The 25,784-nt window shown below is 45.0% G+C and overlaps 1 protein-coding gene across 1 annotated transcript; it reads right to left on the bottom strand.

Moving 5' to 3' along the window:
- Positions 1-237: 237 nt before the first annotated feature.
- On the bottom strand, positions 238-24,129 carry LOC120026423 (chondroitin sulfate N-acetylgalactosaminyltransferase 1-like). Its single transcript, XM_038971281.1, has 8 exons — positions 23,984-24,129; positions 23,403-23,941; positions 14,825-15,041; positions 11,776-11,877; positions 5,192-5,370; positions 4,902-4,996; positions 4,716-4,797; positions 238-728 (listed from the first exon to the last, which is right to left on the bottom strand). The coding sequence occupies exons 1-8, from the start codon at positions 24,127-24,129 to the stop codon at positions 436-438; spliced, it is 1,653 nt and encodes a 550-aa protein (XP_038827209.1). The 3' UTR covers positions 238-435.
- Positions 24,130-25,784: the final 1,655 nt, after the last annotated feature.

Raw genomic sequence — 25,784 nt, 5'->3', positions numbered from 1 at the left:
ACAAGGTGGCTCTAGTAAGACACAGGGAAATCTTGTTCCGGTCTGCCTCCAGCCTCCTTCAAGAAACCAGCAATGCCACGTCATGATTCTTAAAACCAGCTGTCAGTCAGTCAACACGAGGCACATGATTTTAGACCAAAACACAGAGGAGCAGTCAATACAAGTATTTCTGCTGGCCCTTTTAACTGTTGTCTTCACAGTGCTTGCACTTCTTCAAGTAACGGCAGGCGTCTTAGGTGTATTTTGTTAGGCCCTTTTTGGCATAACAAAAGGGAGGATATATTGGAGTGTTTTTCCTCTATAGTGAGTCAGTACTGTTATGTCATCACTGTTCATAACGGAAGATCTCTGTTTTGTTGTTGTTACCCCCTCACTGTCTATGACTGTCATACTGTCATGCCCTCTTCCTGTAGTCTAGATTCCTGTGTGATTCCCTCATGTCTTTTTGGCAATGGACCGCTGGGGTTTCTGCTTACGCAAGTGTGCCTCGATCTCGTGTCGGAAGAAGAGCATGCCCAGCTGGCCGTGTGAGGCTTCGTTCATGGCCTTGGACTGCATGCACATCCTGTACTGCTCCGGGGGCAGCTCGTCAGCACAGCGCTTCTCGTGCCACAGGTGGAAGAGGCCCCGCGATGGGGAACGCACCACCAGCAGGTTGCTGTGCAGGTACTTCCTGTAAAGGTGAACATCCTCACCACCCCAACCTTTGATGTCCACGTCAAAACCACCTGGAGGAGAGACATGAACTCATAAACTCACTATATCAGGCTGCTTTATAGCCACCACTAGTCAGCTACCTGCTCCCCCCTTCCTCCTGCTACTCCCCCTATGGACATCCCCCCGCGACCCCCCCCATGGACACCCCCCACTCCCCTCCCCTCTCCCTTACCTTACCTGCTACTCCCCCTATGGACATTCCCCCCGCGACTCCCCCCCATGGACACCCCCCCCACTCCCCTCAACTCTCCCTTACCTTACCTGCTACTCCCTCTATTGACATTCCACCCCCTCCAACGGACTTTACTCTGCCCCCACCACAACGACATTCATCACTGTTGCAGTTGTAAATATGTATATTGTAACTTTTTGTTGTTGTTTATTTCACTCAAAGATCATTCTCCCCCCCCCCCTCAACAGTCTTTACTCTGCTTCCACCCCCTCAACAGTCTTTACTCTGCCCCCCCCCTCAACAGTCTTTACTCTGCTTCCACCCCCTCAACAGTCTTTACTCTGCTTCCACCCCCTCAACAGTCTTTACTCTGCTCCCCCCTCAACAGTCTTTACTCTGCTTCCACCCCCTCAACAGTCTTTACTCTGCTTCCACCCTCTCAACAGTCTTTACTCTGCCCCCCCTCAACAGTCTTTACTCTGCTTCCACCCCCTCAACAGTCTTTACTCTGCTTCCACCCCTCAACAGTCTTTACTCTGCTTCCACCCCCTCAACAGTCTTTACTCTGCCCCCCCCTCAACAGTCTTTACTCTGCTTCCACCCCCTCAACAGTCTTTACTCTGCTTCCACCCCCTCAACAGTCTTTACTCTGCTCCCCCCTCAACAGTCTTTACTCTGCTTCCACCCCCTCAACAGTCTTTACTCTGCTTCCACCCTCTCAACAGTCTTTACTCTGCCCCCCCCCTCAACAGTCTTTACTCTGCTTCCACCCCCTCAACAGTCTTTACTCTGCTTCCACCCCTCAACAGTCTTTACTCTGCTTCCACCCCCTCAACAGTCTTTACTCTGCTTCCACCTCCTCAACAGTCTTTACTCTGCTTCCACCCCCTCAACAGTCTTTACTCTGCTTCCCCCCCTCAACAGTCTTTACTCTGCTTCCCCCCCTCAACAGTCTTTACTATGCTTCCACCCCCTCAACAGTCTTTACTCTGCTTCCACCCCCTCAACAGTCTTTACTCTGCTTCCACCCCCTCAACAGTCTTTACTCTGCTTCCACCCCCTCAACAGTCTTTACTCTGCTCCACCCTCAACAGTCTTTACTCTGCTTCCACCCCCTCAACAGTCTTTACTCTGCTTCCACCCCCTCAACAGTCTTTACTCTGCTCCCCCCTCAACAGTCTTTACTCTGCTTCCACCCCCTCAACAGTCTTTAATCTGCTTCCACCCCCTCGACAGTCTTTACTCTGCTTCCACCCCTCGACATTCTTTACTCTGCTTCCACCCCCTCAACAGTCTTTACTCTGCTTCCACCCCCCAACAGTCTTTAATCTGCTTCCACCCCCTCAACAGTCTTTACTATGCTTCCACCCCCTCAACAGTCTTTACTCTGCTTCCACCCCCCCAACAGTCTTTAATCTGCTTCCACCCCCTCAACAGTCTTTACTCTGCTTCCCCCCCTCAACAGTCTTTACTCTGCTTCACCCCCTCAACAGTCTTTACTCTGCTCCCCCCCAACAGTCTTTAATCTGCTTCCACCCTCTCAACAGTCTTTACTCTGCTTCCACCCCCTCAACAGTCTTTACTCTGCTCCCCCCCCCCTCAACAGTCTTTACTCTGCTTCACCCCCTCAACAGTCTTTACTCTGCTCCCCCCCAACAGTCTTTAATCTGCTTCCACCCCCTCAACAGTCTTTACTATGCTTCACCCCCTCAACAGTCTTTACTCTGCTCCCCTCCAACAGTCTTTAATCTGCTTCCACCCCCTCAACAGTCTTTACTCTGCTTCCACCCCCTCAACAGTCTTTACTCTGCTTCCACCCCCTCAACAGTCTTTACTATGCTTCCACCCCCTCAACAGTCTTTAATCTGCTTCCCCCCCCTCAACAGTCTTTACTCTGCTTCACCCCCTCAACAGTCTTTACTCTGCCCCCCCCCCCAACAGTCTTTAATCTGCTTCCACCCCCTCAACAGTCTTTACTCTGCTTCCACCCCCTCAACAGTCTTTACTCTGCTTCCACCCCAATGAACATGTATTTATTCATCACTGCTACAGTTGTTGTTATTATATAGGGCTATTTCTATTTCAATTGTTGTTTTTTATTACCGTTTTTCATAATTTTATTTCACTTAGTCCTGCATGTTGGAGCCCTTTAGCCTAAGAGTTTCACTGTACCCTGCAATCACACCTACAGCCCTGTACATGTGACTATTAAACACTCTGAATCTATATACACTGAGTCTACAAAACATTAAGGACACCTTACTAATATTGAGTTGCCCCCCCTCCCCCCACCCCAGAACAGCCTTAATTCGTTGGGGCGTGGACTCTACAAGGTGTTGAAAGCGTTTTACAGGGATGCTAGACCATGTTGACTCCAACACTTTTGTAAAGTTGGCTGGATGTCCTTTGGGTGGTGGACCTTTCTTGATACACATGGGAAACGGTTGAGCGTGAAAAACCCAGCTGCATTGCAGTTCTGAACAAATCGGTGCGCCTGGCACCTACTACCATACTTCATTCAAAGGAACTTCAAACTCTTGTCTTGCCCATTCATCCTCTGAATGGCACACATACACAATCTATGTCTCCGTCGTCTCAAGGCTTAAAAATCCTTCTTTACCCTGTCTCCTCCACTTCATCTACGCTGATTGAAGTGACTTTAACAAGTGACATCCATAAGGGATCGCAGCTTTCACCTGGATTCACCTGGTCAGTCGGGTATTGGAAAGAGCAGGTGTTCTTAATGTTTTGTACACTCAGTGTTCTTCCAGTTTTTTCTACATGCATAATGCATGGGGTCTGATGATATGACAGCGGTGGCGTGATGAAATATTGCGATAGAACCTCAGAACATACCCTAACTTGACTTCCAGAGGAAGGAAGACGCTGACGGCAGTTCTTTCCAACCAACTGGACTACATCCTCTTCATACCCTAGGTGACACGGGTAATCATGTTTTGCTTATTTATGCATGAGTGCGGTTTTTCTCCCCCCCCTTCTCTCTTTCTCTCTTTTTAAGATGACTGCTCAGTGCTGAGGGGCTAAACAATGAACCGGACCAGGAAGTTGGAAATTGTTTATTTGTGTGTGCACCAGAGCCAAAAAATATCTCCTCTGTTTGAAGTCTCTTCTCTTCATCTCACTGTGAGAAGCACATTGTTTATTTTCCTCTCTCTGTCTGTGCCTCTCTCTCCCTCTCTGTCTGTGCCTCTCTCTCCCTCTCTGTCTGTGCCTCTCTCTACCTCCCTTCATCTCTCTCTACTTTGGGTGAAAATCTCATTCACAGATAAATTAATTATTCATTACTATTCGCATCACATCTAAATCTCAAATCACTCACCCTAGAGTTGCAAGGAGTATTTGATGTATTATAGGTCATACTGTAGTACAATGTGTCTCTCTCCTGAGAGATTAAGGTCAGACAGATGCTGTACCTCTGTCTCCCTCCACAGTAATATTAATGTTCTGCCAGTGGCAAATGAAATTACAATGACAAACAGTCAAATCTCTGTCTATCTCTCTGTGTGTGTGTGTGTGTGTGTGTGTATTTCTGGCCTAGACACGTGTGCCCTACGAGCCCTGGTCAAAAGTAGTGCACCATATACGGAATAGGGCGCCATTTGGGATGCAGACACCGTCCAGAAACGACTCTTATGTACATCATAGTTTATAGCCTGTGACTTCATCGAATGGCCTCGACTGAGGTGGAAAAATGTATTGAGGCAAAACCTGTCCTGAGAGCCAATATGCTTGAGTCCATAATGCTATTGCAGATGGTTTGTATATGACAATTTACCAGCGATGAGCACGGTCACATGATATTTACCGATGTTGATGAAATCTGATCTGTACTGGCACGTCATTCCGAAGCCAAAGTCTCTCCATAATCCTGTGTCCTTTTTAATCACCTATTAAAAATAGCAACAACAACAAAAGAACAGGAAATCTTTAACTTAAGAAAATGTGCTGTTGTACATATTTCTGAGGACATCTGCGAAAGCAGGTTTCTTACCAGCTGCTGTTCAACTGGCGGGATGTGGTTATGATTGCCGTAGATTAGGGTTGGGTTATACTGGCTGAACAGAACAGGATAGAAGACCTTCTTACCTGAGGAAGAAATAAACACATGAAAATGTAACCAAACAAATCGAAGATTTCCAAAGTATTAATTACCAGTGGTTAATACAAAACAACATCTCAACAGTTATTTCATTCAAATCTCAGCTTTGTTAGAAAACCAAAGACACAGCGGCCTACGCCGAACATAGCACTGATGTGGATTTGTTCAGTGTACTGTAGTACCAGGTTGAGCGTTGAGACGGCAGGTGTTCAGGAAGTCGGCGGTAAAGTAGATGTCGACGTCACAGAAGAAGAGGAGGACGTTTCCTCCCTTCCACGCCCTGGCGCCCACATCCAGGCCACGCCCCCTGGAGAACTCCTCATTTAGCTGGAGCAGGGAGAAGTTCTTAAAGTTGATCTCCCTGCAGAGAGATAAGAAGAAGAATCCTTTATTTTCCTTTTATACACAAATGTCCAACAGAAATGTATCTTCTGCTTTAACCCAACCTCTCCGAAAGAAACTCATATGCAAACAGGTTGGAGAGGTTGGAGCAGAGAGAGAGAGAGGGGAAGAGAGAATTTGACAGAATTGGAGATGAAATCGGAGGTTGATTCAGAGACAGAACCCAACAGACACTAGAGGGAGGGAGTGTGGAAAACAAAATGGACCAAAAATGAATTAGCGTCATTGGTTTAAAGTTAATTTAGTAGAGGGAGTGGGACAGGCTTAATTCATCAGTGTCTAATGGGTCTTATGAGAGCAGAGTGCCCAGCTGAGTCCGAATACAGACACCGCGTACAATATACACAGCTCTGTCTTTGTACTGTACCATTAACTACAAGACATACACACACACACACTACCCCCGTATACTGTAGCGAACCTAATTTCCCCTTTGACAACAGCAGAACTAATAAGATCAGGTCTGTAAAGTGGCTACATGATGGCTGGGTCCCAAATGGCACCTACAGTATGCCCTACATAGTTAATATGCTACTTACTCTGTCAACGTGACAAATGTGTTTTGTGACATCTCAGCCTCCTTTAGGCATTATTATCATCCACCCACGGTAAACAACCACTGATTGATGTTCCTTTATTAGTGTGGGATTATGCCCTTGTGGATAGAGTGGCACGTTGTGGGCTCAACTCAAATACAAGCCTGCTACCGTACAGAGACAGACAGAGAGAGAGAGACGGGGACTGCAAAGACGCTATGGGAGTTCAAACACGCACACGCACACACACACACAAACACACACACACACACACACACACACACACACACACACACACACACACACACACACACACACACACACACACACACACACACACACACACACACACACACACACACACACACACACACAGCAGGATCCATCAGGATAAATTATACATCCATTCCTAACCTTGGGCCTTGCACTAGGGGGAAATAGCAAGAAAACATTGCAATTAATTGTTTGAGATGTGAACACTATAAAATTGTTAATACATTATTAATGAACGCTCTCACATGATCACATATTCATGCCCAAAATGGATCATAAATTCAACTCTCCAGTTAAAAAGAGAACATAATTACTAATCTGTGACATAAATGATGATGTACTGTGGTGTATTTTATTCACAGGTCTGGTAGCAGAAGATAAACGGATAATATTTCCAGAGATAACCCATAGATTCAACTGTAGCCCATCAGCAGATCAAAGAACATGAGGAACATAATCCGTTTTTTTTAAATTATCGAGTTATTATTAAAATATAATATTGATACTTGATTCATGTGCCTTTATTATGGGGTTCATAGTCCGCTATAGCACTGTGTGATAGTTCTGAATGGTGGCTATAAGATGACAATGGTTGCGGCCTGATCTCTAGCTTTGCACTGCAGGGTTAGACGTTACTCCAAGGTAGTTATACGGTGGGAGGCGGCGTGACAGTTGTAGTACAGATGCCGTATCTTAATTTGATCATAATGGAAATGCAAACTTGTAGTGTATTGAAGGTTTAAAAATGCTTCTAACGTTTCAAATTTCCACTTAAAAATACGAGACTGGATTTGATTTGATTTATTGGGATACCCATTCGCCGACGCCAATGGCGACAGCTAGTCTTACTTGAGTCCGACAATTTGTCATAATGAATTTGCCCTAATGAAAAATTTATCAACCCCTACAATTTTTTTTTATTTTTTACATTCATTATAATCCACATAATAATTCACATTTCCTGTAGCTGCTGGATTCTTTTCCTGCTGTGAGAAACTGGGTCAAATCAAGATACGGCATCTGTAGTTCAGTCTGACACTATAGCCCGTAGGCTATTCCCAGTACGGAGTCCTTCTCCCCGTCTCTTATCATCTCTCTATCAGCATCTAGCCAAACTGAACCAGAGGGAAGGGCTCTTTCTCTCCTTCCTGGGGACTCTGGCTCTGGAATAGATCAACTGTGTATTTGATTTCAGATTAATCTGTATGGAGACCGACTTATATCTGCTGTCAGAAAGAAAACAGATTTAGGACCAGTGTACATGAGCTTAATCCTGCGTAGACACACACAGATACACCCACGGGTTGGCTGGTGTGGCTAAAACAGATACACCCACGTTTTGGCTGGTGTGGCTAAAACAGATACCAGCCAATACGTGGGTGTGTTGCCAGAACAAAAACACCCACGTTTTGGCTGGTGTGGCCAGAACAGATACACCCACGTTTTGGCTGGTGTGCGCAGACATAGGGACAGACAGACTGGCAGACAAATATAAACAGACAGAAACACAGACACCCACAGATACACCCACAAACGCAAAAATGCACACATGCATGCCTACCATACTCACATACTAAAACTCATACTAGTGCAGAATGTATGCTTGTAAATGTTGCCACTAGAATTCCCAGCCAGCTGTTGTTTATTCAAGGTGCACAAAATCTTTTAAGTCCCCAGAAATTCTTAGGACATTAAGACATTGTTTGCCAAGCCCCGTGGGAGTTTGTTCCCGCATTTGATAAATACCTTTTAAACAACAAATTATATATTTTTGAAAAAGCATTAAATATGTATGTGGGCCAGAGTAATTAAAAGCAGGCAAACATGATTTAATTCAAATCACATTAGTTGTGGGTAGGAGTGGGATTAGTTTAGGACTCAGGTTGCTTGTTGGAGTGTTTCCACTGGGATTCAAGCAGCCCCAAGCCTCAGGCCAAAACACACTCTGGATATTTCCTTTTGTGATCCTGGTTTGGTATGTCTGTCTAGTGCTGGTCTGGGAAAGCCCCCCCACCTCTCTCTCTCCCCCTCTCCCTCTCCCTACATCCTTCTATCCATTTTCCAGCCATCCTCAGTACTGCCATGTCAAACAAGCACAGGGAGGAGCTCCTGTCTGTCTGTCTGTCTGCCCTGTCCTGTCTTCTGCCTCCAGGGAGGGGAAATCTTCAACGAGGAGTTCAAGACCCCTCTCTGTCTACTGTTAACACCCTGAGGAGTCTCACTTCGTGTGTGTGTGTGTGTGTGTGTGTGTGTGTGTGTGTGTGTGTGTGTGTGTGTGTGTGTGTGTGTGTGTGTGTGTGTGTGTGTGTGTGTGTGTGTGTGTGTGTGTGTGTGTGTGTGTGTGTGTGTGTCTGAGTGAGAGCACTCACCGCCCATTTGTCTGACACCCGGGGCCTCTAGTGTTTTGGAGGACCCTGGAGAGTTAGGATTCAGTCAAATGTTTTGAAGAAACATCATCAGTACTGGTCATTAAAAATGTAGACGTGTGTAGACGCAGGCTTCAGGCAAGGCCCCATTAAGCAGGGCTGAAGTGGTTTTTAAGTGTGTGTGTGTGTGTGTGTGTGAGAAAACAGAGCATAATGAGGCAGATTTAAATTTACTTTACGTGGATCAACATCAACATTGGATGGAAACACTGAAAGAACACACTCCGGCTTCCAGTTTCCTGAGAAGCCAAAATATTGTGTCATCCATATGAAATCCTACACTACCCTGTGATGAAGTTTTTTTGTTAAAAGGATGCAGTGCTTTGTCTGTCTCCCTGAGGAGCTGATCCCTCTGTGGAGATGTGGGAATGGTGCATTAGCATTTACTGTACGCTGCTAGCTGGTGGGCTGGTGTTTATGTTCTGAGGACTTCTGTGGTTCACAGGCGTTCAGCTATCACCCTGGGCTCAAAACGCTCTCCTCTTCCGCTCTCTTCTCTTCTCTGCTGTGTCTTTTCTTTGATGCATCTCCTCTCCTCTCCTCTCCTCTCCTCTCCTCTCCTCTCCTCTCCTCTCCTCTCCTCTCCTCTCCTCGCTCCCTCATGGACACTCATTTATTCATGTCTATCGATTTCCCCCACTCTTCAAACAGCTCGGTGTGTCTCTGTCCATCTCAATACTGGAGTGACGGACAGTTAGTGGTCGAAGCGTGTTCGACATGATAATCATGTCTCGTGGTCCCGGTGCAGCTCACTAACATAGAGCAAAAGGAATGTAACTGTATTTCAACCTGCTTTGTCTCTCCACTTTGATGATGTGATTTAACTGACTTGGATACAGCGCTTGCCCCTATGATTATGAACACAAATAGTCTTTGGCTAGGGAAGGATGACTTTGATTTAGACAGGGCAGAAGCAGCAGCAGCAGCAGCAAATGATCCATGCGGTGCCTGCTGTTGGAAACAGACATTGACATCGGCAAAGCTAAAATAAGGGCAGGCAGGATTCAGATCGTCGCCCATGGAATAATTGTACCGTCACACAAATCAATAACCATTCAGACCAATTCAACAGGGAAAAAAGGGAACAGGGAGAGATTGGAGGTTTGGATGTTGTTATCTTTCACTCGAGGAGATCAGCGCTTGATTAAAGTGTCTGATCCAGAGTCAGAGGAAGTGTTACGTAACCATGGCGATTGACAACAAGAGAGCTGTTTATAAGGTGGCAAGAGGACAGACCATGATTGACACAGTAGATATGTTTTGGTATCATGTGAGCTCCATCCTGAACTGTAGCAGACCCGGTGTCAAATAGTGTTACTCTAAAGAGTTTGATTGAGTCTGCCTGGAGTGCCAGGGCAAGCTCATAAAACGCAGCTAAATCATTTGAAAGTACACAATTACTAGTTGAACCCAGGTCTGATGTGAGCTCAATCGTGGGACTGTTATGGCTGTTAAGATATTGGTTATCAGAGTAATTGTGATACACAAAGCCTAGCAAGAACGAGGGATTGTAGTGCTCAGTTGTCTGTGAACTAGTTGAGTGAGACTGTGTAGATAACAGGTATCAACACATGTCTTGTTACTCACAGGCTGTGTCTATGGTATTTGCTGGGAGCAAAGCGAACAAATCCTCCAAGGACTAACACAGCTCTTTCCCTTGCACAGTGAGACAACACATTAGCAGCGGAGGTCACTGTCTCAGAGAGAATGTACAAGGACACCGTCTTGCCTTTCTCCCTTTAACTATTCACTCCATCACAGCCATTCGCAGAGACATGAGAGCTGTTGACAATGAGATATCTTTGAGCGAAAGACCTTGGCTCTCATCAGATTTCTCTTTCTAGACAATACTGTCGGCCTCATTGTCATTGAGAGCAAGAAAGCGAGAGAGCGAGAGAGAGAGAGAGAGAGAGAGAGAGAAAGCTGTCGTGTGACATCTGAAACCAGCTCAAAGCCTAGCATGAGGTGTGCAACTCTTTCTCTCTCCTTCCCTCTTTCTCTCCTTCTTTCTCTTTCTACCCCTGCAAACCATCCGGCCAGGGGTGAGCACAGCGTCTCCATGGCAACCTACCAGATAATCAGCACAGTACCAGAGTACCATGTGAACTCATTTCACCCACAAGACGATCTCAAATTGACCCTGGACCTGTAATTGTATCTGCGGGCAATACACTAATTTCACTGTCAGCTGTCAGCCCTGATCCCAGGCCTGTAATATCCGACACTGGCAGAGGTCACTGAGTGCCTCTGGGTGGCCACACTCCTACATTATTCATCAGACGGTGCTGAGGTTTCTGAGTTGCTATAAAGAGAGACAGGGAGTGTGTGTGTGTGGGGGGGGGGGGGGGGGGGGGTTGTACAGTGGGGTCCATAATTATAGGCACCCTTGATAGAAATGAGCAAAAAAGACAGTATAAAATAAATATTACAAATACTGAGCTATATTGTATGCTCACATATTTTTTTAAGTACATTATTTGATATTAATACAATTGCCCAGAGAAAGACATTTTGTTTAACACAAAACATCTGAAAAAGATAGGGGTCAAAATGATTGACACCCCTGTTTTCAATACTCTAGCACTGTCCCCTTCCCAAGAACCATTATATTTTAGCCAAAACCCGGTTGCCTTTTCCAGGAGGCTGACACTTGGCCACAAGTGGATCTTCCAGCAAGACAATAACCCCAAGCACACATCAAAATCCACAAATAAATGGTTCATTGGCCACATAATTTACATTTTGTAATGTCCATCTCAGTCTCCGGATTTGAACCCCATTAAAAACCTGTGGGTTGAATTGAAGAGGGTAGTTCATAAGAGCAGACAAAGAATATCAAAGATCTGGAAAGATCCTGTCTGGGGGAATGGTTTAAGATCCCTCCCAATGTGTTCTCCAATCTCATAAAACATTTTAGAGAAAGGCTCAGTGTCGTTAACCTCACAATGGGAGGGTTCTGGAGTATTGAAAACAGGGGTGTCAATCATTCTGACCCCTATCATTTTTAGATCATTTCTCCGAGCAATTTTATGAATATAAAATAATTAAAAAAATTAAGCATACAGTCATATTTGCTCATCTGTGCATGTGTGAGCATGTGTGGGTGTGTTGTTGTGTGTTTCCACCCACCTAGACGTGTTCTCCAGAGTGTTCCGGACTTCATTCATCTGGTCCTTCCCAAAATACACCACTGTGAGGTGAACACGGCCATCCTGCCGCACACACACCTCTCTGCAACAACACACACAAACACATGAAGAAACAATGAATCAAACAGAGCAAGGGACTTATTATACACAATCCCAGTACAGAGAGGGCCAAGGGGAAAGGTAGCCTAGGTTGCAATCATTTGTTTTGCTTTCAGCAGACTTTCGCTAGGAAGGCTGAGACAAAAAGTTCAAAAGTATTTGAAAGAAAACACATATTGTAACGGTCAGTTCAAAGAGGTCAGTTCAAAATGGGGTTACAGCAAGATCAGCGAGTACCCTCAAGGGTAGGTGCATACCAGTGGAGGCTGGTGGGAGGAGCTAAAGGAGGACGGGCTCATTGTAATGGCTGGAATGGAATTAATGGAAGGGTACCAAACACATTGCACTTATGGAAACCACATGTTTGACTCCGTTCCATGGATTCCATTCCAGCCATTACAATGAGCCCGTCCTCCTTTAGCTCCTCCCAACAGCCTCCACTGGTGCATACGGTATATGCACAGGCTACATACAGTATGTTACGTTTATATAGGAGTCACACAATGAGGACCTGGCACCAGACAGAAGCCTAGAGCGATCGATCTCCAGCACTAGTGTGACATTCTAGAACTCTAGCAGCAGACATTCTGATGGAGACACGCCAAATGTATATGCTGTGCTCAGTAAATGAGGCACATGGCTTCTGAAAGACTGTCAGTTCGACCTCACATTCCTCTTCTCTCCACGTGAATGCGCACACACACACACACACACACACACACACACACACACACACACCTCCTCCCTTAAATATGGATGAGACCAAAGCGTTTGCTCAGCGACTCAGGGAACCTTTGTACAGCATGAACAGCACCACTATATCACAGGTTTCCTCTGAGTCCAGGGGGCAGTTTAATGTGCCGGGTTTAAGATGGCTACTAAGCAGGATTTGCCAGAAAAAAACCCCCCTCAAAGCCTTGATAAGCAGCTGTGCAGGAGTGTAACAAATTACAGGAATGAAAGAGTCTCTAACAGACAGACATGCCGTGGCTATCAGAGTACAAACAGAACCTTTACCTCCTACAGTGGGGCAAAAAAGTATTTAGTCAGCCACCAATTGTGCAAGTTCTCCCACTTAAAAAGATGAGAGAGGCCTGTAATTTTCATCATAGGTACACTTCAACTATGACAGACAAAATGAGAAAAAAAATCCAGAAAATCACATTGTAGGATTTTTAATGAATTTATTTGCAAATTATGGTGGAAAATAAGTACTGGTATTTGGTCAATAACAAAAGTTTATCTCAATACTTTGTTATATACCCTTTGTTGGCAATGACAGAGGTCAAACGATTTCTGTAAGTCTTCACAAGGTTTTCACACACTGTTGCTGGTATTTTGACCCATTCCTCCATGCAGATCTCCTCTAGAGCAGTGATGTTTTGGGGCTGTTGCTGGGCAACACGGACTTTCAACTCCCTCCAAAGATTTTCTATGGGGTTGAGATCTGGAGACTGGCTAGGCCACTCCATGACCTTGAAATGCTTCTTACGAAGCCACTCCTTCGTTGCCCGGGTGGTGTGTTTGGGATCATTGTCATGCTGAAAGACCCAGCCACGTTTCATCTTCAATGCCCTTGCTGATGGAAAGAGGTTTTCACTCAAAATCTCACGATACATGGCCCCATTCATTCTTTCCTTTACACAGATCAGTCGTCCTGGTCCCTTTGCAGAAAAACAGCCCCAAAGCATGATGTTTCCACCCCCATGCTTCACAGTAGGTATGGTATTCTTTGGATGCAACTCAGCATTCTTTGTCCTCCAAACACGACGAGTTGAGTTTTTACCAAAAAGTTATATTTTAGTTCTATACATCTGACCATATGACATTCTCCCAATCTTCTTCTGGATCATCCAAATGCTCTCTAGCAAACTGCAGACGGGCCTGGACATGTACTGGCTTAAGCAGGGGGACACGTCTGGCACTGCAGGATTTGAGTCCCTGGCGGCGTAGTGTGTTACTGATGGTAGGCTTTGTTACTTTGGTCCCAGCTCTCTGCAGGTCATTCACTAGGTCCCCCCGTGTGGTTCTGGGATTTTTATTTTTATTTTTTATCATTTTGACCCCACGGGGTGAGATCTTGCGTGGAGCCCCAGATCGAGGGAGATTATCAGTGGTCTTGTATGTCTTCCATTTCCTAATAATTGCTCCCACAGTTGATTTCTTCAAACCAAGCTGCTTACCTATTGCATATTCAGTCTTCCCAGCCTGGTGCAGGTCTACAATTTTGTTTCTGGTGTCCTTTGACAGCTCTTTGGTCTTGGCCATAGTGGAGTTTGGAGTGTGACTGTTTGAGGTTGTGGACAGGTGTCTTTTATACTGATAACAAGTTCAAACAGGTGCCATTAATACAGGTAACGAGTGGAGGACAGAGGAGCCTCTTAAAGAATAAGTTACAGGTCTGTGAGAGCCAGAAATCTTGCTTGTTTGTAGGTGACCAAATACTTATTTTCCACCATAATTTGCAAATAAATTCATTAAAAATCCTACAATGTGATTTTCTGGATTTTTTTTCTCATTTTGTCTGTCATAGTTGAAGTGTACCTATGATGAAAATTACAGGCCTCTCTCATCTTTTTAAGTGGGAGAACTTGCACAATTGGTGGCTGACTAAATACTTTTTTGCCCCACTGTATATTCTGAATCCTTACTGCTGTGACAAACCAGGAATGTCAAACATGGATAACTACTGTATATTCTGTTTCTCGTTCCCTTTAACCCGGTTATTGCCTAACATTATCATAGTTAATACAAGTGAACATGCTTTTTAAAATTTCTTTATTAACCCTAATTTTACCTTTATTTTATTTTTAGGTAGGTTGCCCGGAAACACATTCTGATTTACCACAACAACCCGGGGAAAGAGTTACAAGGAAGAGGAGAGGGGCGAAAGGGCCAATAACACGCATGAATAACTGAGTGGCTCTCACCTGAAGTTGTGCATGAAGTGTCTGAACTTGTCGGCCCTCTGGGAGAGGGGCACGATGATGTTGATGGGGACGTTAGCCGTATCCACTCTCTCGTTCTTCACCTTCATCAGCGGTCCAAAGGGACGGAACAGAACCAGCTTCCTGAACTCACGGCTCTGGTCCCCTTTGAAGGTGAGCTCATACAGAGTGCCTTTGTCCTTCTCCGTCCGAGCGATACCTGGGGAAGGGAGAAGAGTGAGTTTACCCATACACATGCACACACCAGGGCTGTCAAATGCAGACACACACACACGCACGCACGCACGCACGCACGCACGCACGCACGCACGCACGCACGCACGCACACACGCACACACGCACACACGCACACACGCACACACGCACACACACAGCTGAACTGCAGTTCAGTTTATTTGATTATTTGTTGTTATAATGTTGATTGCTATCCAGTAATGCATCGTGGATAATCTGTCTGGGTTTGTCAACTGGTGAATATTTTCTCCACTTTGCTGCCTGAAACTGAAAGTTTTTCGAAAAGAGAAGGATAGTCCTTGGCTGTGTGGCCATGGGAGAGAGAGACAGACAGGGTATTTAAGACAGACCCAGAGAGACAGGGATAGACAGACAGGCATTTAAGTGAGAGAGAGAGCAACAGACAGGGCATTTCAGACCTTGGGAGAGAGTGACAGACAGGGTATTTCAGGCCCAGGGAGAGAGAAAGGGCATTTCAAGCCCAGGGAGAGAGAGAGAGACAAACAGGGCAATTCAGGCCCACGGAATGAGAAAGGGACAGACAGACAGACAGACAGACAGAGACAGACAGACAGACAGACAGACAGACAGACAGACAGACAGACAGACAGACAGACAGACAGACAGACAGACAGACAGACAGACAGACAGACAGACACACAGACAGACAGACAGACAGACAGACAGACAGACACACAGACACACAGAGAGAGAGAGTACCTGACCACTGTGATTGACCCAAAATGAAGGAAATCTTTGACTATGTACAGCCGCCGAAGGCAGACCTGGCTCTCAGGAGAAGACAGGCTACGTGCACACTGCCCACAAAATGAGGTGGAAACTGAGCCGCACTTCTTAACCTCCTGCCAAATGTATGACCATATTAGAGACACATATTTTCCTCAGATTACACAGACCCACAAAGAATTCGAAAACAAATCCAATTTTCATAAACTCCCATATCTATTGGGTGAAATACCACAGCGTGAAATCACAGCAGCAAGATTTGTGACCTGTTGCCACAAGAAAAGGGCAACCAGTGAAGAACAAACACTATCGTAAATACGACCTATATTTGTTTATTTATTTTCCCATTTGTACTTTAACTATTTGCACATCATCACAACACCGTATTGTTAGGTTCTAAATAACATGGTAAAAAGTGAAGGGCAACTATGAAACGCTCGTTTTTAAACCTGCCTCCTATGCTGAGTCTCCTCCTTACACATCTGGACAGCCAATACATCTCGGTTGCTAGACAGGACGTTAGTGATGCATGTTCTTTCTCACTTCATCTGACCTGACCTCGGCCCAAATTCCTCACTCCTCCCCCAACGGACGGCTGTCCTGTTGACTTGTACCAGACTGTGGCCCTTCTCCTCTCCATAGGATACCTGATGTCTAACAATAACATGTTCTGCATTCCCCGCTCTCCCTCCCTTCAATATTTCAAGTTTAGAAGTCAGAACCCATCAGTATATAGACATAATATCACATTTGAAATGTCTTTTATTGATTGTAATGTCACATTTTTTATTTCACTGTTGTTTAGTATCTATTTCACTTGCTTTGGTAATGTAAACCAAAGCCCCTTAAATTGACATTGAAATTGAATTGAGAGTGAGCGGGGGTCGAGAGAGAGACAGACAGACAGGGCATTATGACAGGGCATTTTTATGTCCAGAGAGAGATGGACAGAAAGGGCATTTCAGGCCACTGTAAAGATCCCCAGCCTCTCCTCTCTGCTCCTAGGTGGACTTGGCTGGGGCCCTGGGCCATCTGCCACTACGACAGCTGAAGGAGACTGGTCATGCATAGAGATCATACTCACACTGGATTTACAACGCCTCACAGTAGTTAATACCCAGACATATCACTCAACAACAATACAGTTTACTCAGTCCCCCCTTCACAGCTGTGCATTGTCAGTCAAAACCTCTTGTTCCAAAGATGACATGACTGGACTGAACAAAAATACAGCAAGTGTGTGAGGTTTGTCATCACGAAAGCAAAATTCTGTCCGAAATAATTATTTGAATTCTCTACAGAAAATGCTTGTACTTTATTCCCATTTCAAAACATTCTACTTTCGATTACTTCAAGAATAAACAGGAATTTTTAAGTCAAGCAACAATGCAGTAGAATCTAGTGCAGTATCAAAATCCTCATACTGCAGGCTACTGTACTCTCCCGCTCAAACTACACCGATAGAAACACAGGAAGCTGCAAAAGCCGAGCGGAATAGCTTGTGATCCCCAGTCCGATAGTGGTAAGACTAACTTCCTGTGATAAGAGCCATCTTCTCTTAAATCTGGGGACAGGGTGAGCTGTCGTTCTGCCCCTGAACAAGGCAGTTAACCCACTGTTCCCCAGTAGGCAATCATTGTAAATAAGAATTTGTTCTTAACTGACTTGCCTAGTTACATTTAAAAAAAAATCTATTTTCACATCAGATCTTTTTCAGAGCTGATTTGATTGGTCTAAAGACCAATTAGTGAAAAAAAAAATTAGAACTGGGCTGCCTCTAAAAGCAGCCATAATAATTCACATTTCCTCTTGCTGCATGATTATTTTCCTGCTGTAGCAAACTGGCTCAAATGAAGATCCTACGTCTGTACCACTCTATTTCCACCCAAACCCTCTCTTTTGCTTTCTAATTTGTTCTAGTTTGTCTCTCCCTCGCGTTTCCTTCGCTCTCTCTCCCCTTCTACTCTGTCCCGCTTATTCCTTGTTGTCTCGTTGCCCCACTCTCATTCTTTCTGTAAGACAGCTGAGCAAACCCACCCAGGGCAGCTCCTGAAAAACACCATTCATTGCAGCCAATGGGTAGTGTTCGGTATTTGTGTTCAGTCGCGGCTCGCTAACTGAGAATTGGCAGGGCTCTAATGCTCCCTTTGTAATCGTCAGCATCTCAACAAGCTTCAAGTTGTCCACTGAGTGAATGAAACGGTACTTGTCCACTGGTACAACTCATTTAAAAGGACGGGCAAGGAGACCTTCATTGCTAATATGAAGACAGTTCATTAACTAGCCTACACGGCCGCTTTCATTTTTGTTGTTGAACAACGGTTGTTGTTTGCTACTTGCTACACAGCCACGCCCAACTACAGAGTACTCTTTGGATTACTCAGGAACAAATTGGCTATCTACAGGGTCAAAACACATTCAAAGAGTTGATTTCCAAAACGCTATATCTACCAAATGTTTCACGTGTTTTTTTTCACCAGAAATTATTGCTTATGGGTACCTTCATGTGTGTAAAATATTACTGTTCTCAAATTTTTAATTCATAGATTTTAGGTGTGTATTAAAAAATGTGTTATTTTTGCAAAACGCTATATATCCATTGTTTAGCTGGATTAGAATGTTCATATCCTCTATATTTGACTGTGATATGTGGTTGTCTCCCCTACCTAGCTTAAGATGAATGCACTAACTGTAAGTCACTCTGGATAAGAGATTCTGCTAAATGACGGAAATGTCAAATATAAATGTTTTACATACAGATCTCATATTACTGTATTGAGTCATTTTATTTTTAAATATTGATGTTACAAATGTATAATTTTTCTAAATTGTAGAATAATAGTGAAATCAAATCAAATTTTATTGGTCACATACACATGGTTAGCAGATGTTAATGCAAGTGTAGTGAAATGCTTGTGCATCTAGTTCCGACAATGCAGTAATATCTAACAAGTAATCTAACAAATTCACAACAACTACCTTACACACACAAATGTAAAGGGATGAATAAGAATATGCACATATAAATATATGGATGAGCGATGGCCGTGCGGCATAGGCAAGTTGCAGTAGATGGTATGGAACAGTACATATAGTTGAAGTCGGAAGTTTACATACACCTTAGCCAAATACATTTAAACTCAGTGTTTCACAATTCCTGACATTTAATCCTAGTAAAAATTCCCTGTCTTAGGTCAGTTAGGATCACCACTTTATTTTAAGAATGTGAAATGTCATTAAAAAAGTAGAGTGATTTATTTCAGTTTTTATTTCTTTCATCACATTCCCAGTGGGTCAGACGTTTACATAGACTCAATTAGTATTTGGTAGCATTGCCTTTAAATTGTTTATCTTGGGTCAAACGTTTTGGGTAGCCTTCCACAAGATTCCCACAATAAGTTGGGTGAATTTTGGCCCATTCCTCCTGACAGAGCTGGTGTAACTGAGTCAGGTTTGTAGGCCTCCTTGCTTGCACACGCTTTTTCAGTTCTCCCCACAAATTTTCTATGGGATTGAGGTCAGGGCTTTGTGATGGCCACTCCAATACCTTGACTTTGTTGTCCTTAAGCCATTTTGCCACAACTTTGGAAGTATGCTTGGGGTCATTGTCCATTTGGAAGCCCCATTTGCAAACAATCTTTAACTTCCTGACTGATGTCTGAGATGTTGCTTCAATATATCCACATAATTTTCCTCCCTCATGATGCCATCTATTTTGTGAAGTGCACCAGTCCCTCCTGCAGCAAAGCACCCCACAACATTATGCTGCCACCCCTGTGCTTCACGGTTGGGATGGTGTTCTTCGGCTTGCAAGCATCCCCCTTTTTCCTCCAAACATAACGATGGTCATTATGGCCAAACAGTTACATTTTTGTTTCATCAGACCAGAGGACATTTCTCCAAAAAGTACGATCTTTGTCCTGATGTGCAGTTTTTTATGGCGGCTTTGGAGCAGTGGCTTCTTCCTTGCTGAGCGGCCGTTCAGGTTATGTCGATATAGGACTCGTTTTACTGTGGATATAGATACTTTTGTACCCGTTTCCTCCAGCATCTTCACAAGGTCCTTAGCTGTTGTTCTTGGATTGATTTGCACTTTTCGCACCAAAGTACATTAATCTCTAGGAGACTGAACCCATCTCCTTCCTGAGTGGTATGACGGCTGCGTGGTCCCATGGTGTTTATACTTGCGTACTATTGTTTGTACAGATGAACGTGGTACCTTCAGGCGTTTGGAAATTGCTCCCAAGGATGAACCAGACTTGTGGAGGTCTACAATTTTTTTTCTGAGGTCTTTGCTGATTTCTTTTGATTTTCCCATGATGTTAAGCAAAGAGGCTCTGAGTTTGAAGGTAGGCCTTGAAATACATCCACAGGTACATCTCCAATTGACTCACATGATGTCGATTAGCCTATCAGAAGCTTCTAAAGCCATGACATCATTTTCTGGGAATTTTCCAAGCTGTTTAAAGGCACAGTCAACATAGTGTATGTAAACTTCTGACCCACTGGAATTGTGATACAGTGAATTATAAGTGAAATAATCTGTCTGTAATCAATTGTTGGAAAAATTACTTGTGTCATGCACAAAGTAGATTTGCCAAAAGTATAGTTTGTTAACAAGAAATTTGTGGAGTGGTTGAAAAACGAGTTTTAATGACTCCAACCTAAGTGTATGTAAACTTCCGACTTCAACTGTACATATGAGATGAGTAATGTAGGATATGTAAACATTATTAAAGTGGCGTTATTTAAAGTGACTAGTGATACCTTTATTAAGTCCATTTATTAAAGTGGCCAGATTTGAGTCTGTATGTTGGCAGCCACTTTATGTTAGTGATGGCTGTTTAACAGTCTGCTGGCCTTTGAGATAGAAGCTGTTTTTCAGTCTCTCGGTCCCAGCTTTGATGCACCTGTACTGACCTCGCCTTCTAGATGATAGTGGGGTTAACAGGCAGTGGCTCGGGTGGTTGTTGTCCTTGATGATCTTTTTGGCCTTCCTATTACATCGGGTGCTGTAGGTGTTCTGGAGGGCAGGTAGTTTCCCCTTGTGATGCGTTGTGCAGACCACACTACCCTCTGGAGAGCCTTGCCTTTGAGGGCAGTGCAGTTGCCGTACCAGGCGGTGATACAGCCCGACAGGATGCTCTCGATTGTGCATCTGTAAAAGTTTGTGAATGTTTTAGGTGACAAGCCAAATTTCTTCAGCCTCCTGAGGTTGAAGAGGCCCTGTTGCACCTTCTTCACCACACTGTCTGTGTGGGTGGACCATTTCAGTTTGTCCGTGATGTGTACGCCGAGGAACTTAAAACTTAAACAGGTTATTTTCCTGACACCACACTCCGAGGGCCCTCATCTCCTTCCTGTAGGCCGTCTCATCGTTGTTGGTAATCAAGCCTACCACTGTAGTGTCGTCTGCAAACTTGATGATTGAGTTGGAGGCGTGCATTGCCTCACAGACATAGTGAACAGGGAGTACAGGAGAGGGCTGAGAACGCACCCTTGTGGGGCCCCAGTGTTGAGAATCAGCGGGGAGATGTTGTTTCCTACCCTCACCACCTGGGGGCGGCCCGTCAGAAAGTCCAGGACCCAGTTGCACAGGGCGGAGTCGAGACCCAGGGTCTCGAGCTTGATGACGAGTTTGGAGGGTACTATGGTGTTAAATGCTGAGCAGTAGTCAATAAACAGCATTCTTACATAGGTATTCCTCTTTTCCAGATGGGATAGGGCAGTGTGTAGTGTGATGGCTATTGCATCGTCAGTGGACATATTGGGGCGGTAAGGAAATTGGAGTGGGTCTAGGGTATCAGGTAGGGTGGAGGTGATATGTTCCTTGACAAGTCTCTCAAAGCACTTCATGATGACAGAAGTGAGTGCAATGGGTCTATAGTCATTTAGTTCAGTTACCTTAGCTTTCTTGGGAACAGGAACAATGGTGGCCATCTTGAAGCATGTGGGGAGAACAGACTGGGATAGGGATTAATTGAATATGTCCGTAAACACACCAGCCAGCTGGTCTGCGCATGCTCTGAGGACGCGGCTAGGGTTGCCGTCTGGCCCTGCAGCCTTGCGAGGGTTAACACGTTTAAATGTTTTACTCACGTTGGCCACGGAGAAGGAGAGCCCACACATTTTGTGTCTGTTATTTGAACTCTGTGAAGCATTTATTTGGGCTGCAATTTCTGACATGCAGTTAACTCTAATGAACTCTTCAGCAGATGTAACTCTGGTTCTTCCTTTCCTGTGGCGGTCCTCATGAGAGCCAGTTTCCTCATTGCGCTTGATGGTTTTTGCGACTGCACTTGAAGAAACTTTCAAAGTTCTTGCTTATTTGAGCTGTTTTTGCCATAATATGTACTTGGTCTTTTACCAAATAGGGCTATCTTCTGTATACCACCCTGTCACAACACAACTGATTGGCTCAAACGGATTAAGAAGGAAAGAAATTCCACAAATTAACTTTTAACCAGGCACACTTTTTAATTGAAATTAATTCCAGGTGAATAACTCATGAAGCTGGTTGAGAGAATGCCAAGAGTGTGCAACGCTGTCATCATGGCAAAGGGTGGCTACTTTGAAGAATCTAAAATACATTTTGATTTGTTTCACACTTTTTTGGTTACTACAATGATCCATATGTGTTATTTCACCGTTTTGATGTCTTCACTATTATTCTATATCGCCTTTTGGAAAGAAACTCTTAATTCCTTATGAGTATGTTTAAGAGCTGATACCTGAACAAGTATTTCAAGGGAGAGATAGAGGTACATAAACAATTATGGGTTTTCAGTATATTGTTGGTATGTCGACACACACAGACAGACACAGATAGACACCACACGCAAAGGCAGGCACACACACACACACACTTTCCCTCTCCCAGGTACACGTAGGAATTAGTCCGACATGGCCCCAGTAAAGATGTTGACCTTTCAGAGGAAGCGTACACCCTCTCTGAGCTTGTAGAGATGCTACACACTGAATGGAAAGCAGCTCTACTCATTTCCTACTCCAAATCATGCAGGACGAGCTGGATATCCTGGCTGTGGCTCTTCAGCACCTCTATTATGGCTATCGCACAGCAAAGCAAAACTACAACAACGAAAAAACAAGAAGGAACACACGAACATGTTCGTTACGGATGTAGTTTACCGGAGAAAATATAGAAACAATCGTTCGATTTTCTCCGTTGGAAATGGGGATGTGCTGATTATTTATTTGTTTCCGGCTGGAGTTCAATTTGGTGAATTCATTGTTTTGATCATTTTCATATCATTTTTATTACAACCGTGTCAGTATTCCAATAGTTCAACAGCCACTCCACAATGTAGCTATTGTAAGCTGTCGTAGTATAGTGTGGAGCAGAACCTTGTATATATGCCATACACAGGAGGCTACTGAGAGGAGGATGGCTCATAATAATGGCCGGAACGGAGCAAATGGAATGGCACCAATTTGATACCATTCCACTTATTCTGCTCCAGCCATTACCACGAGCCCGTCCTCGCCAATTATACATACACAGTATGTATACCATTATGGCTGTATACATATGGCTCTGGTATGGAGCTTAGTGACTCACCTTCTATGAAGTCTGATGGTGAGTAGACCTTGGTGGTGCGGCCCTTGTCTGCTCCGTCTCGGGGTGTGTTGAGGCTCCGCAGGGCTGTCTCCAGCGCTTCACTCAGCTCATCCCTCCGGTCCTTCCTCACGGGCTTCTCCTCAGGGTGCCTTGTCAGGCCCATCTCCAGCTGGTACACCCTCTGCAGGGTGAAGCTCTCAAAGGGCACCACAGCGTACTCATTGGGTATTCTAGTACCCTGGTGGACCTCCGCCCGGCCCAGCTGACTGCGAAGGAACTCCTGGAGGTCTGTGTGGCTCCTGTCAGCCCCAGGCCCCTGGCCCCCCTCCCCGAGGGCACCTCCTCCTGGGGACTGTCCGCCCTGGCCTCTCCCTGCCGCCCGCTCCATTGTCTCTTGAACTCCTTTGAGTTGCTCACTACGCTCCTGCAGTGCTTCTTTTAACTGGGCGATCTGCTTCTTCAGACTCGCCATGTGTAGCTTGTGCTGCTCCTCACGCTCCGCTAGCATGGCCTGGTAGTCCTCCCGTCCCGGGGGTCCGCTCTGAGCCGCCCCTGTGCCCCCTGCTGCCCCTACCCCCAGCCCTGGGTGTGGCAGGGCGTGGCTCACCAGGTTGTCCTCGGAGTGGGGGCTGCAGGTCATGACGTAGAGGAGGGACAGAGAGCAGCACACTAGGACCAATAGCACGCCCACACGGGACACCCAGGCCAGCAGACCCCTCCGCAGCATCCCGCTATTACCCAGAGGATCCAGGGATACACACACACACACACACACACACACCTTACCCTCCAGCAGTCTCACCGCCCACTAAAATATGATTGTCTTTGTGATTGATATTAATGTCTGACTAACCAAAGAAGATCCGCCTGAATGATCATTTGGGCCATTATAAGGGACATCTCAACATTGCTCATACCATTGTCTGGATTCCTCATCCGTATGTTTGCGTTCAAGGGTGAGGCCCATTGGTCATGTCCCCTTCTCCTTCGCCCCTGGCTGGGGCCCAGTAAGGTTTGACGAGGTCCAGAACCTGGCTATTTCTATTTCCGATCCGGTCATTGGTAACAGACGCCATTCATCAGTGACTCACATCACATATGGTCCCACTACTTTCTCTGTGCACCCTGCTCTATCCTTCCTGTCTGATGCTGCATTACAGGCCCCTGAGAGAATGTCTGTCTGGGATTCGTTGTTTATTCCACTGGACTCATGTTGAGGGGTGATGACACATGATTCGTCTTCCTGGACCTGATTGAGTAAACTGCATAGAGGAGTGAGAACACAAAACCACATCCCTTAAAAGAAAGTGAATGAACATTTTGGGTTGTTCGCAGTTTCTTCATGATGTATATATCTTCCATGAGTCGCCTTCTGGAGGGAGGGAGGGAGGGAGGGAGGGAGGGAGGGAGGGAGGGAGAGAGAGAGAGAGAGAGAGGGAGAGAGAGAGAGAGAGAGAGAGAGAGAGAGAGAGAGAGAGAGAGAGAGAGAGAGAGAGAGAGAGAGAGAGAGAGAGAGAGAGAGAGAGAGAGAGAGAGAGAGAGAGAGAGAGAGAGAGAGAGTTAAAACTCAGTTGGTATGAAAGCGCAGTTAAGGTTCATGAGTATATGATATCATCACTATCATTAACATCCCATAGTCATCATAATCAATTTCTTCAAATCTCCATCTAGACATATGTCTTGGTATATACGATTGCTTGGCTCTCTGAAAATGAAGAGCTTCACTTTGTGGTAAAGCTCTCGATATGCTGCAGTATAAATCTGTGATGTTTTATTTTCAGAGATAAAAAAATTGTCATAAACCTGGGAGGGCTAGAGGTCTGCATGAGGTCTAAGGTCTATTGCATGAGGATATAGGGAAGGACAATAGTTTCAATATCTAACTCAGATTATAAAACATGCCACTCAATTTGAAATGTTTACTTTGATATGAACTGAAAGCATGGCTTTCTACCTAGCGACACAGCCAAGCCAAGCATCTCGCAATCCCTTTAACTGCTGAATAACAATGTTTGCTAGTGATGACAGTGTGGCACTATGGGGGCTGTTCTAAAAGCATTAAGGACTGTAGACGTATGTGGACACTTCTGCCTGCCTGTCCTCTCACTGTGGAACAACTGGATCAGTAGGAGACAAGCAAACACAAAACAAGAAAATGGGCCATTTACACACCCACACAAACACTCTCTCTGTCTCTCTGTCTTTCTCTCTCATCCACAAGAAAATTTCCTTAATCACATTAAGGAAGACTGTATGGACAGAGATAGAAAAAGACTGCTTGCCTGTAGGCCTATGTTTCCAAGCCTGTGGGCACGTGTTGTGCAGGTGATGGTTTATTTGTGTGTGCTGTGCACGATGGAAGCACGGGTCCACGTGTGTTTG

Source organism: Salvelinus namaycush, chromosome 31, assembly GCF_016432855.1.
Source record: "Salvelinus namaycush isolate Seneca chromosome 31, SaNama_1.0, whole genome shotgun sequence".
NCBI classification, from domain to species: Eukaryota; Metazoa; Chordata; class Actinopteri; order Salmoniformes; family Salmonidae; genus Salvelinus; species Salvelinus namaycush.
This window is presented reverse-complemented; position numbering and strand designations above follow the sequence as displayed.

Excerpts from the sequence above, each read along its gene's own strand:
- LOC120026423 (XM_038971281.1), bottom strand. The coding sequence starts at position 24,129 with ATGCTGCGGAGGGGTCTGCTGGCCTGGGTGTCCCGTGTGGGCGTGCTA. Across the intron at positions 11,878-14,824 it reads CACTTCATGCACAACTTCAG|AGAGGTGTGTGTGCGGCAGG; the intron begins GTGAGAGCCACT and ends GTGTTGTTGCAG. Across the intron at positions 729-4,715 it reads ATCAGATTTCATCAACATCG|GTGGTTTTGACGTGGACATC; the intron begins GTAAATATCATG and ends TCTCTCCTCCAG.